Source organism: Panthera onca, chromosome B3 (genome assembly GCF_046562875.1).
Source record: "Panthera onca isolate mPanOnc1 chromosome B3, mPanOnc1 haplotype 2, whole genome shotgun sequence".
Classification (NCBI taxonomy): Eukaryota; Metazoa; Chordata; class Mammalia; order Carnivora; family Felidae; genus Panthera; species Panthera onca.
Window position 1 is genome coordinate 85,454,424 of NC_138344.1, and position 14,427 is coordinate 85,468,850.

General features: G+C 38.7%; 1 protein-coding gene across 18 annotated transcripts in view; it reads right to left on the reverse strand.

The window, feature by feature from the left end:
- SLC25A21 (solute carrier family 25 member 21) overlaps positions 1 to 14,427 on the reverse strand; it is a 481,661-nt gene that overhangs the window by 31,796 nt on the left and 435,438 nt on the right. For all 18 annotated transcript variants that reach the window (XM_060619552.3, XM_060619553.3, XM_060619551.3 and 15 more), the window contains one exon: positions 4,116 to 4,280. In XM_060619552.3, the coding sequence (XP_060475535.1) occupies positions 4,116 to 4,280 (165 nt within the window). The remainder of the gene's footprint in view (positions 1 to 4,115; positions 4,281 to 14,427) is intronic.

The following is a 14,427-nucleotide window of genomic DNA, read 5'->3' on the forward strand; positions in this document are numbered from 1 at the left end:
ACTTCTCATTTGGTTTTCTTATCTCAAAATGACAGTTACTTATCTGAAAATGACAGTTATCTGTGATAACTTGAAAAATAAATCTAATAGAGGTCACCAGTCTGAAGGGTTAAACACTTCAGGGGTGGATATGTGACCTGAGTTCTCTAGGCTCACTGTTTAAAGATCTTATTTTACCTCTATACACAGCCTTAGAGTTGAATAAAATGTGAAGAAGCTAACTAACTATTCTATTTTATGAGACTCTATTGAACTTTTCACTGATTTGTTTCTTATTATAAAATTAATACATGCTTATTGCAGAGGCTTTCAACAGCTCAGAATGGTATACAGAAAAAAGTACTTCCCTTCACTGCTGCTTTCTCTCTATCACACACACACACACCACCACTTCTCGTTTCCACTCCCCAGAGATCATTATAAACAGTTTCTTTTAAAATAAAATACTTTGAAAATGGAAAACGCTGTAAGACAATTTATGGATTAAAAAAAATACATTAAAGAAAAATCTCAAATTATTTCATGCCAGTCAGGATTGGTGAAATCTCAAATTCCCTTGGAACAACAGAATGACCAATTGCTGGGTAAGGCAACTGAAATAATAATCCTGTAAACAAATCATCCAAAGTGTATGGCTAGAGACAGCCCACAGCAAAGATGGAATAAAGCCTTCAAGGAACACCACCTCCTCCTCATGGTTAACAACTTGATGACGTTCTTCAACATGTTTTAATGATTATCATACCTTCCCCTTCACAAAGGATTGATTTATTATGGTTTAAATTTAAAGAATACTGGTTTTCCAGTTTTGAATCAGGCTTAGATTACAGAACACATAAAATCAATGACTTTGTTCTAGACAAGAAAAGACCGCAGTGTTCATTTAAGTGCAAAAGGAACAGTCCTGGGGAAACATTCTTCATGGGGTTCTACGTGCTGTTTCCACCACTCGCTTCACCACCTCTCTCCTTCCCTGATTGCTGTCATCAGCACCACCACACCTAACTTTTCCAATGCTCCTTAAAATTCACAAACAATTTCACATACCACTTATCTTAATCTTCCAAATAATGTCGGGTAGAAAGAACCATCTTAGCTTTTCAATACACAATAAAATACACACACACACACACACACACACACACACACACACACACACACAATATAAAAAACCTGAAGCTCAGAGCAGCAAGGTGATTGGCTCAAGATCTTTCACCCAGTAAAGGGACACTTGCCCAGGTTTATGACGACTTCAAAGTGTGTATCTCCAACTCAGATCTCTCCTCTGCAGCTCCAGGACCCACATCCAATCTCCGACTCAACATCTGCACTTTCGTTCTGGGGGTAGTTAAATTCAGTTTCCAGGCTGAGCCCATGATATTCTCCCATTAACTTGCTTCTCTTTCAGTGGTTTTCTTTCTCAGTAAATGGCACCATCATCCTTTCAGTTGCTTAAGCCAAAAACTTAGGCATCATCTCTCTCCACCACCCCTTTTCTCAACATGCATACATGGACTCCATTAGATTTTGCCTTCTGAAGATTTCTCAAAAATGTCCATTTCTCCTTGTCTCCACCATGAACAACACAGTCCAAGGCCCCAGCATCTCACTTTGAAATCATTTTCATGTTATACCCTGCATTTCCCTCACCACCTCCATTCCATGCATTCTCCACTTGATAGCCACCGTGATTCGGTAATTCCTCGACTTAAAATCTTTGGTTTGCTTCCTAATGCTCTTCAGATAACGGGAAGAATCCCTAGTGTGGCCTATAAGAGCCGGTATGATCTGACCGCTGCAAACTGGCAAGATAAATGAGTGCTTTCCATAGTTTCAAGATATCATGCTGTATTTTTAAATAATGAGTATTTAAGTTCTGTGTTTATATAATGCATAATATTTAATAACATAAGTGCATTGATTAATTTTAGAGTGACATTCACACTTGTGGATTTTAAGCACTAAGATATGACCACATATAAATCTTCGTGAATTCTTTCTTAAATATAACCAAATTCATTTTATAATACTATATTAATTAAAATACATGCCCAAATATGTGTAATAAAATATATAATAATCATATAATTTATTTCATTGTGTGTGATTTCTATCTGTTTCAAGCCTTTGGATAGCTGAAGAGATGGACATGTCTCCCATGTTGTATGGATTACTCATCTCAGAGTCTAAAAAACAGAGTCAACTTCATGTGATTGTGTCTTGTGCAGTTACCCAGGGCCTACACATAGAAGAGCCTGGTTTCACTGCCTTACTATTTGGTCTGGAAATTCTTAATAATTTTTGAACAAGGGTCCTATATTTTCATTTTGTCCAAGGAACCACAAGTTGTTTAGTCCATTCCTGCTAAAAAGAACCTCAATGTATTAAGAGTTGAACTCTCTTGTATCATTCAAGACCAAAGTATTTATTGCATTCTATTTCTGGATTTCTTCACAGAAGGAGGACTCTGAGGACCACTGGAGTCAGAATTGTCAATCAATGGGGGAAGGGTGTTTATATACTGTGGTCAATCACAGACTTCAGGCCAACAAAACATAAGCTTCTACTCAACAAATGAGGTTTCCAGGGGTGCCTGGGTGGCTCAGTTGGTTAAGCGTCTGACTTTGGAACTCAGGTCATGATCTCGTGGTGCATGGGTTCAAGCCCTGTGTCAGGCTCTGTGCTGATAGCTCAGAGCCTGGATTCTGTCTCCCTCTCTCTCTGCTCCTCCTCTGCTCATGCTCTGTGTTTCTCTCTCAAAAATAAATAAACACTGAAAAATTTCTAAATAAATAAATAAATAAATAAATAAATAAATAAATAAATAAATAAGATTTCCAAATACAATAAAATGTGGTGAACAACTTTGGCTAGTGAAAGAGGTAATACCAACGGATGGCTAATGTGGAACATCCCCTGGATTCAGCTGCTACTTAAGTCTTGTCCTAGAATATGGGCAATAGCTGGGCAAAGGTAGGTATAATCAACTTTACTAAAGAGTCTAGTGGTAGCAACATTAGAAATATTTTTATGATTTATAAAAGTCCATCTGTACTTTGTACTAAGCAAAATAAAAAAGTGAACCCCTGTGGGAAATTTTCTGCATGTGGAAAATGTGTCCCCAGCGGGTGCTTCCAGGATTGCAATCTTTGATGCAAGCAAGCAATATAATGGTGGGGGAAAATTGTGCTGTAATGGCTGAAAAGATGCTAGGTTTAAAGCACATCATGTGCTACTTTCATCTTGTAGAAGTTAAAAGGCTGCTAGCATCTGTAAATTATCATTAAATATATATATTAAATATATATATTACATATATATTTATTAAATATATATATCATTAAATATATATATACATATATAATTATTATTATTTTGCATGAAAGTGAATGATCCTTAAAGAGTTGGTTTACTGCTTACCCTAATTAACGTAGGTGAATTTAAAAATGAGTATCTATGTAAAATTTAAATTTTAGGCTGATAATTTTTCCCCAGAGCTCAAAATTTATGTAGAATATGAAAATTTCAACTTTCTTGAGAAGGTTACGCTTCTGAGATAAAAATTACATGATAACACAGTTTCTAGAAGTTCCCATTTGTGATAAATGGGAAGCATTCAGATGTAATGGTGCATACTTCAAGAAGAATTGTGGTGTCAGAATTGGTTTCAAGTCTCTACTTGGCTATTAACTACTTAACAATTTACTTGATTTTTCTTTTTCTTTTTTAAAAATTTTTTGAATGTTTATTTTTGAGAGAGAGAGACAGAATGTGAGTGGGGGAGGGGCAGAGAGCGAGGAAGACACAGAATGTGAAGCAGGCTCCAGGCTCTGAGCTGTCAGCACAGAGCCTGATGAGGGGCTTGAACTCACAAACCGTGAGATCATGACCTGAGCCGTGGTTGCCCAACCAACTGAGCCACCCAGGCGCCCTGAGTTTTCTAAGCCTCAGTTTCCTAAATAAGAATAACAACAGCCCAGGAATAAGGCTACTGCGAGGATCAAATTAGATATAAGTGTTTAGCACAGTGACTAGGACATGACGAACACTCTCCAAATGTAGCTGTCATCACTGATGACATTTTTCTCCAGGATTTTAATCTATTAAATAGTTACCTTATTGACAGGAACAATGTTTTTGACGTTGTAGTAGAAGCCAAAATAAACCATGTTGAAAACCCCATGACGTCCCAAAGTTGCTGTAAATCCTTTGTTGAGGCCCTGGAGTCCCAAGCCTTCCTTCTTAATGATGTGTCTTGCATAACTCATAGTGGATGGTTGCTGTAGGAGAGAGGAGGAAAGCCAGAAAGATCATCTTTGAGACCGTGAAATAGAGTAAATTACCATTTTAGCTTCCCTTCAAGCCAAAACTATTAGGGACGATTTTTGTCTCCAACATGCATAATCATGCCTAGATCCATGCTTTTAAAATTAGGAAGCCCAAAAAGTAAACAAAATTGCATGCATACAGGTCTGAAAGGGAAGATTTCTGGCAAAAACCAAAAAGCAAAAAACCCACATCTTTGTTGGAATTAGTGAAACTAAGGTCATGTAATACCTATCATCACTACCTACATGTAAATAGCTGTATCCAATTCTGGATTATCCAAAGTAATGGAGGGGATTAGCCATACAGATAAACTGGTAATCCGTAACTGTGCTTAATCCAAAAGGAATTTATATTTGGTTCTTGAATCCAGCATATTTACTTTTCTAATTATGTTTTTCTAAAGTGAATGTTACAATTAATCTTGACTCCAGTGGCTCAATAGTTTAAAGTGGCACCAGGTTAGAAATCGGGCATGGATAAATTGCAGTTGTTTGTAGACTTCCTCAAGAGGATGCGCAATCAGTGTGTATCATTCACTGTGATAAATGATGAGTCAGTGGTGCTGGGAGTAGTGGGTTACCTTTAATTTACTTCCTTCCACTCTTCCGATAGATTACCCGACCCTAAAATACCCTGACTGCTGAATTCCAGTCTATTGCTACTTTTGGAACATGCTACAGAGCTCACTGTAGCTTGCCCTGAGGTTTATAATTCATTACAATACAATAACAGTTCATGTGGGTTTTTTTAAAAAAGTTGAATGATTGCTTCCTTTTGGAGGTACAGTACCAAGGGTATCTCTCCATATATATATATATATATATATATATATATATATATATATATATATATATATATATATGTTTATTTTTGACAGAGAGAGAGAGAGAGAGAGAGCATGAGCAGGGGAGGGGCAGAGAGAGAGGGAGACACAGAATCTGAAGCAGGCTCCAGGCTCTGAGCTGTCAGCACAGAGCCCGACACAGGGCTCAAACTCACTAGCTGTGAGATCATGACCTGAGCTGAAGTTGGACGCTCAACCGACTGAGCCACCCAGGCGCCCCGCTCCTTGTTATATTTTGAATGAATAGTAAAGAGGGGGAAATGTTCAGTATTTAATTTTTTTTCCCCCATGAGGCAAGCACTGATGTGACATTTGTTTTTTTTTCTCCAACATGCATAACCTGGAGCAGGTCGCTGGAGTGTTCATGGCAGTCTGATGTGCTAAGTGTTTTCTTATCATGTGCAATTAAGGTTGTATCAGAACAGAGAAGAACAAACCCAATCAAGGTTTTTCATCCACCTTGTATTTATAGCTATGTAATTAGCATGAGATACTTAATTGAGCTTGTTTATATAGTAAATCCTGTAGGTTTTGCTGATGTTTTAAAAACTCCTAACTACAATACTACACTCGACTTCATCTTTTCATTTCGTACAATAAATTGTATTAAGCTTAAGGAAACCCTTTTTTGCAACATGAAAAAAAACACATGAGAATGCATCTTAAAAATAATAAGCAAACATTTCATATAGGAAAACCAAAAATTCTCAGACGGTTAAAGTTCACTCTCTGTCCTACAAAATGGGACTTTTTTAATTTGTGTTCTGGCACACTATCAACACAAATTATTTATTTTGGTTTTCAAAACAGACTTGAGGACAAGTTGAGCAGAAATTCATTTCTGTTGGAAAGACTCTGGAAATGCTGGGCAAACCACCTAAGCTCTGCTCTCCTGCTCTGAGGAAGGCAGCCAGGGGGCACATTTTGAACTTCAGTGCCTGGTTGCGTCTGAACTCTAGTTGTGAATCATTAGGTAAATCAGGGAGTAGCACAGTAGATAGAAATAATGGGTTGGAGCTAGACAGCTCCAGGTTTGAGTCTCAGCAATTCCACTTGCTAGCTTGGGCAAGGATTTTATCTGCTCTTATTTATCCTCACTTTACTCATCTGTAAAATAAGAATAAAAATAGAATCATAGAAGAGCATCTTTCTCATCGCATTGCTGTGATGACAATAAATAAGTCAATGCATTTTTCCTATATAAGCATTCACTACATATTAGCTGTTAATAATGGTAATTATGCTGTCAATAAAAATAGTTGTAATAATGAAACAACAGGTAATTTCTTTGTTGGCTGGAGGCAATGATACTAAAAAAACAGAGGCTGATTTGAGAGAGAAGAAGGGCATGCATAACTAGCCTCGTCCTTTTCCTTCCTTCTGGCTGCCCTTTCCTTTTCCCAGAGCCCTGGACCCTTGTGATTTGTCACAGGAAATGCATCCAGAATGCAATAGGAAAAGGTCTACTTCCTCTGAGGCCTAACAAAATCTAGCCTTTGGGCTGGAGATCTTGTCCAGGGATCTTGCTCACCCCAGGGACTTTCCTCTCTAGAGCAGTGGATCCTATAAAATGGCCTCTTCCCTATCCTTCAAAGTTAACATCGTTGGTAAGAATTCTCCACTGGATAAGTCTGTGGGCTACAGAAGCAAGGTCACATGGGAGCAAAGGTTGGGAATGAAAAAGTCACCAGCTGTGCCTCCACCTGCCACAGCCTACAGCCTGGAGAGCACATTCATGTGTGTTACCACGTACCTGGAACAAGTAAGTGCTCATCGATGTTAACCACTAACATAGATATTTGGCAGTTTACATATATCACGTTATTTAATCCTCTCAACAAGTGCGTGAGATAGGTATTATCATTATTCCCATTTGACCGATGGGGAAACTAAGGTTGAGTTACTTGCTCAAGATCACAGACATAGTGCCAGTGCTCAACTAAAGCCTCTCAGACCCCAAGTCCATACTTGGTTTTGCCATCCTAACATATCTGATTGCTTTTCTCAACCTTGTAATGTGAGGAGTGGGTAATATTTTCCTTATTTTGCAGGTGAGGAAACTAAGGATTGTTCCCATAAAAAGTAGGAGTGTGCTTTTTGCTTCATTCAGCAACATTGTATCACACACATGTAAGCAAATATTTAATTAGAAAGGCAAAACATGACTTCCACTGGGATGCTTAAATAGGAAAATACAGAATCATTTTGACTAGATCTCTGTAAACACAAGGAATTTTACTAAACGTATTTGATTACTGGGCTTCCATTTCAAAACAAAATGGTGACTGATTGGCATGATTCCAATACTATCCAACCCAGCAGGTCACCCACCAGCTCAGTTTCCTTCCAACATTTAGATTCACTGCAATTTTCGTATTTAGTTACCAGTTGTGGGCCAAATTGCATTATAACTTCCTAGAAGTACTTTTCACTGACTGCACCAGAACGCAAGCAGGGAAGAATAAGTGGATAGGAAGGTAGCTAATACTGTGATATCACACTGCTCTCCACACTGCTTTGTAGAAATCTTCAGGTCACTGATACCTGTCAGAATATTTCCCTCTGACGTAACTCAAAGTCTTTCAGTTTCACTTCAGCTATTGTCAACTGCTAATTCTGGGAACTCTGTTCTTTCATGCATTCATTTATTCAACAAATTCCTATTGTGTGCCTAGTGGGTGCCACGTGCTGTGCTAAATGTCTAGTGCAGTACTTTTTGTTCATATTCTAGAAACAAGTGATTTTTGCTTTGATTTTCTCTTACTTGGAGAGATACGCTGATAATTTTTTATATCTGCCCATGAGAATATTCCACAATGGTTATGAAATATGGAATCAAATTTCTGTTTCAAAAGTCCTTAAGAGGCTTAATTAAAGAGAAGTTTCTTCACCTACACAATACTCCCAGGCATCACTCCGGGACACATTCCTTACTCACTGAGAGTCCAGTATTACCAACAAATCACTGAGATGACTTATGGCAGCCTGAGCTATTTTTTCTGGAGTTCTTCCACCTAACTACTGCCCATAGCTGGCTCTGACTAGCTTGTGAGATCACAGACTGAAGCGAGGGCAGAAGGCATTGTTCTCTGGGTAAATAGCTCTCAGAGTACGGCCAATAGGTATAGACATGGGGTGTGTGTCAATGAATTTCCTCCATCCCTAAAGCCAGAGAAGAGCTCTAGGCACATCATGTCAAAAGTTAGCACGCTCCACATGCGTTCCTTTACCTGCTTCCTAGGGCAAGGTGAATTTTGCTGTATTTTAGAGCCAATGGAATAGGGCGTTGCATTGAATTTCATCACATGGCTGGAAAGCAAACCGGATGAGACCTTTACACAATGGAGTGAGTGTCCATAACCGGCCCTTCAGAAAAATACTGCTTTGTTAAAAAAAGAAGAGACTCAGTTGCTGCTTTTAGGTAGGAGAATACCCTGGTTCTTCAGGAGATAGAAGATCACTTATGTTTTTCATTGGTCAAATACAGTCTCAAAGCATTTTGATACATTTGAAAAGAAAAAAGAAAAAAAAATCCCTCCCTGTTTTTTGAGGACAAAATATAAGTGAAAGAATATGAATTGGGCTAAAATTCCACATTTACACATTTCTTTAGCTGAGATACTTCACTAATTCATCATTATAGTTTATTTTAATAGAGCAAGATTATGGACAAAAAGACACTCAGAATATAATTACAGTTTATACCTAGAGTTTATGTTTGATGAATGGGTCTATTTTTTAAATAATCTGTGAGGGGATAACAATTTGCCATAAACAAACTTTCCCAGATGCTAAGCCACAAAGCTACATCAATACCAACATGCCACCCAATAACCACTCCTGGAGGAACACAGGGCTTTCCAGGTGATGAGATGCTAACACTGTGCCTTGACACTGCACTGTTGGCAGAGCAGGAAAGAAGGTGACTGTGCTGTGGCCACAATGGTGACCACTCAATGACTGGCAACACAGAAAGAGTCTTTGTTTTTTCATGGTTCCAGAAACACTTTAGACTTTCCCTTAAGTTTCATAATTACCCGCATTTCTTTATCCCAATAAAAGCAGTGTGGTTGACTAGAAAGAGAACTCTATGCTATTGTTCAGTTCCTTAGAGCTACTGATTTCGTTAGGCTTTATTTTCCCTATCTATACAATAGAGATAAAGCCACCGACCTTATAGAGGTAATGGGAGAATTTGAAATACCAAGAATGTGTATATGTGTGGGCATTAGAAAAAAGTGGCAGAATGAATAGCAGTTACCAAAGCACTGGGGTTGGAGGAGAGTGCTGGTGGAAATTACAAACTATTTTTTCTTTCTTAAATGTTTGTTTTTGAGAGGGAGAATGTATGCGTGTGTGTGGGTAGGGTGGGGGTAGTGGCAGAGATAGAGAGGGAGACAGAATCCCAAGCATGCTCCATGCTGTCAGCACAGAGCCCGATGCAGGGCTCAAACCCACAAACTGTGAGATCATGACCTAAGCCAAAATCAAGAGTTGGACACTTAACCAACTGAGTCACCCAGATGCCCCTAATTTTTCTTTTTGTAGGTTTGTGTTACTTGATTTGTAGGAAAGAACCAATGTAATCCTTTTACCATTTACAAAATCATATAAGTTCAAAAAATCAAATAAAGGAAAAAACATGTAAGGCATCTTACACAGTATCTGGCATATAGTAGATGTTCTGTAAATGGTAGCTATTATCATTACTTCAAAGTCTCAATTCTGAAGGCAAAAATCTAGAGTTCCTGGCACGGCTGAATAGAAGACTGAAGTCTATTTTCTGTAAATGATAATAGAGAGACAACTTGGCTGCTGCCTTAGGTATTGTTGAAAGATAACTATAGGAATGGATTCATATACATAATTCACTTTTCTGCCCACAAGAATCACAGACTGGAAAGAAATAATTTATGTACTGAGCAGTTCCAGGCAGCGTTTCACACAGTAATGCAGGAAAAATTTGAACTTAACTCAGTACATCATCATGAATGTTGACATGCCCTTGAAGCTGGCTTCTCACACTATCTGTAAACAGAGCCACACGCTCATTCTCTAACTCAACTTCCCTCTTTCTTGAAAGGGATAATCACAAAATACAGTCCTTCTATTTACTTTATATAGACTCTACATAATGCAACTAAGTTTAACCATCTGTTAAATGCCTATGGAGAAAATAATCACTAAGCTTTGTGATATCATATATGATCTAATTGGTCTCTATTAGATTATTAAGCTCCCAGGAGAAAGTTAGTGGTGTTATCCAAAACCAGAATCAAACCCTGAACTAATTTTTTAAAAATCCCTATTGTTAAAGATTCTGCCATCAATGACACATTTGCTATCTGTTCCTTGAGCCTTAAAGTTATAATCATATCATAAAGGTAGAAGACTAATTATTCCTTTCTTGGGTTGAACATCTTTAAAGACTAAGTAGAGGGGAAACAGGCTTTTGCAATTCACTTAAGCCTTAGTTTCATATTTGGGGGTGAGAATGATTATGTTCATATGTAATGTAGATAAAAATGAGGAGGAAAACCTGTGCCCCATCCACACATCAGAGGCAAATCCTATAGACCTCAAGGGAAGGAAAACATAACCCGTTAGCCAAATAATAACTTTGAAGTAGATTTCAAAGTGGAGAGAAAAACTGGGAAACAATTCATACAAGATTTTGCTCCTGGGGAGAAATTCACATTTTCCAGGCTTGCAGAGAGCATGCCAACCAAACACCACTGGGCTAAAGCACAACTGATAGGGGACTTCTAGTTCTTACAAATCTATAGATTAAAAAACGATGCACCCAGTTAGAGAGGAGAAAGGTCCTATAAGGACAACAAGCTGTAAAGTCACACTTCTGGCAAGACTGGATATGCAAACCATCTCCGATAGAGAAATCCTCAGGCAAGCCTTGTCCTTAGCCAAAGAGACTACAAACCAGAACAACACTTTGCTTGGGTTTAGTTTGAAGGACAGGGGGATATTTGGGTCTATCCCGATTTTATTTGAACATGTTTTTACACCCACTGAACCAAACCAGAGCATGACAAAGCTGTGATTACTTTGCTCCCCACAGAAGGTCAAGCATATTTAAATTAGAGACCGGTTTTCTTTATTCACTGTGAATTTTAAGATGCTGGCCAAGATTCTGGTATTGGAATTGGAGGAAGTGTGGCAGGGATTATAGTCTTTGACTGATATGGTGGTAATTTAAAAAGTGGAGGCAAGACAAGCACACCTATTGAAATACTTTACACAGAAGCTGGAAGGATATGAGGGAAATATCGGGAACCAAATGAACCACAATTTCTTTGTATTTTTAGAATAGTTTATGGCTAAACTGAGTGGGAAGGCGCATTTTATGGGTAACATACTTTTGACTGGCTAGAGAATCAAGCCTAGACCACAGAAGGGAGAACCCAGGCAGCTGGAGCCAGCAAGTCACCTGCCATTCCTGGCAATTCTCATGGGAATTGCAGTTGGGGCTCCAAGAACCTAACAAACACAGCCTCTTCTCTCAGCCAGTGCTGCCTTTGGACCCCAGCCAGAGGGGCCCCCCCATTCTGGCCCCTTACCAGCTCTGCCCTCCCCACAGGACCAACGGGGATATCTGCCTACTTCCCACCACCTCTTTCTAGGCCTTGCTCTTTGTACGCTGAGACTACATTAAGATTAATGTTGACTACTGTTGCCCTAGTCTGTCTTCCGCTGCAGGAACCTCTCTCAGCTACAGCAACTTCTTGGGAAACTTTCATTTTTAAGGGACCATGCTGACTCACCTCCTCTGGATGACGAAATAGGAAAATCCACAATTACTGTGTAGGAATCTGCAGTGGTTCGTATCTACGACATGAAGGTAGCATGGAGGAACGGCAGGCAGGCTGCCGGAGAGACCGACACTACTGGCCGGAACAACAAGCGTTAATCTACCTGCAAAATAAGCCTCTGAGGAGCCTGCTCTGCTCTCCTTAAAGGTGTTGTCAAGCCATTTGGCCATTCTGCCTGCAGCCCCTCCATTGAGCGTTCTACCACAACTGGTAGCTATAATTACCCGCAAAGGCCAAAAATGAGCTTATAGTTCACAACCTCCACGTGAGATGATCAGGAAGGCTTGATCAAGAATTTTGTGAAACTATTCCAGAGGAAGAATATCTTGATCATGGTGGAATTCTTTCCAAAGTGCCTTCACATGTTTTTAGTGTCAATCTCTAACTTCTGCTGCTATATGCTACTTATTCACACACAGCAAGCCGGTAGCCGGTTTCTACTGTTTATGATAGGAGACCTGCATCTGCGTTTGAAGACCTTGTCAAAACTAGGCTGCCAGCCCTTAAGCCTTGATGAAGAATTCCTATTGGCAGCTGAGGATGGCCTAAGGTGGGCTGAGGGAGAAAACGAACCATCGCTCAGTAAGCTGTTTACGTGCCCACAACTGGAGCCACCTGTGACCGCCCAGTATTAATTGTGGTACTAGCTCAAGATAAATGTCTTTATGCAAACTTAAGCGTTTATAAGATCAACCTACATCTTGAAATAGTTGTTACTGGTTGACTGCCTACCGTGTACCAGGTTCTGTGTTAAGATCTTTGCATATATTATCACATTTAAGTTCTCATAAAAACACATAACAACAGCTAACACTTATTTAATCATCACTGTATGACAGACTGTATAGACAGCTTTGCATACACATCTCAACCCTGATTATACCATTTAATGTGGCTGTTACTATTATTCTTCTCTAACAAAACAGGAAACTGGGCTATAGTCAGAGTGGGAAATATGAACTTGTCACATAGTCAGTAACCGAGACGGTCCTCCAGAGCTTGTGCTTCTAGCCACTTCACAGAGATGCCTCTCTGTCAGATGGTTGGACTGGTTGCCATCACTTTACCATTCGGCATGCAACTTTTCTCAAGGCCACAATGTTAGGAAATGGTAAAGAGCATGATGGGTGCATCTCTCTCAAACCCTGGGCCTGCTTTGCCAGTTCACCAATTGCTTTCCTGTTCTAGAGAGTTCTGTTTATATATGTTCTTCAATAGTCTGTATGTAAGGTTTAAAATTTTTAAAGAAATTATAGAGCAGGGGAAAATGAGGGTTTCTGCTACTGTCAATGAAGCAATGGAATCTGAATTATGCAATATTGAGCCTTAAGATGAGCCAGCAAATCATTCCTACCTAAATCAGCTGAGAACCTTCTCCCTAAAGGGAGGCTTGGTCCTGGTAGAGCCACAGAACACTTCTTTTGGATCACATACTTTTCTTTATACTGTTCTGTATTTTCTAAATTTTCTACAATGAAAGTGTTACTTTTTAAACTAAATGGTCACAGATAATGCTGAATACATTCTCATGTTAAACATTCCACACAAAGCCCTTCCCTTAAACTCTCACCTTCCACTCCCCTATTCTAGACCTCCTTTCTAGAGGTAATCATAATTTATAAGTTTGTATGAATTCCTTTGCATGACGGACTGCACTGTCCTATAAAGAAATCACTACCCATACGTGGCTATTGAACACTTGAAATGCCCTAGTTCAAATTGAAATCTACTTGTAAGCATAAAATACACATGAAATTTCAAGACCAAATATGAAAAGGAGTGTAAAATAACCTCATATAATTTTTACACTGATCACATGTTGAAATGACAATATTTTAGATGCACTGAGTTAAATAAATCAAAATAAATAAAGTGTAGTATTAAATTAATGTCATGTTTCTTTTGATCTTTTTAAATATAGGTACTAGAAAATGTGGCTTAAATTATATTTCTATTGGCCAGAACTGCTCTGGAGTCTAGATCACTTTTAGTATGTTTACATACTTACAGATAGAAATATATAGTTTTTGTATGCATTACTTTCACACTTGGACTAAAAATTTTTTTCTTAAGAGTATAATCTTGAAATGCATTGAGCATTAAATTAATTCCTTTTTCCCTTCCTTTCTCTTCCCCACCCTACCCACCACCTCCAACACACATACTTCTTGACAACCAAAAAAGTCTCAGAGTGAAGAAAGCAATAATTATTCTTGACCATACAAATGCTGAAGTGGGAACACCTGATAACTGGATTAAGTCAACCCAGGCACAGATTAACAAAAGGGTATCTCCTTTTTGGATAAAAGAAAGTGCTAGTCAATGGAGGAAGGCTTTAGAGTTAGTGGGTCCCAGACAAAAGACATAGGAAATAGCTACATTTGCCAAAAATGACCAGTAGTTATTTTTAAATAACTAGATCCAAAT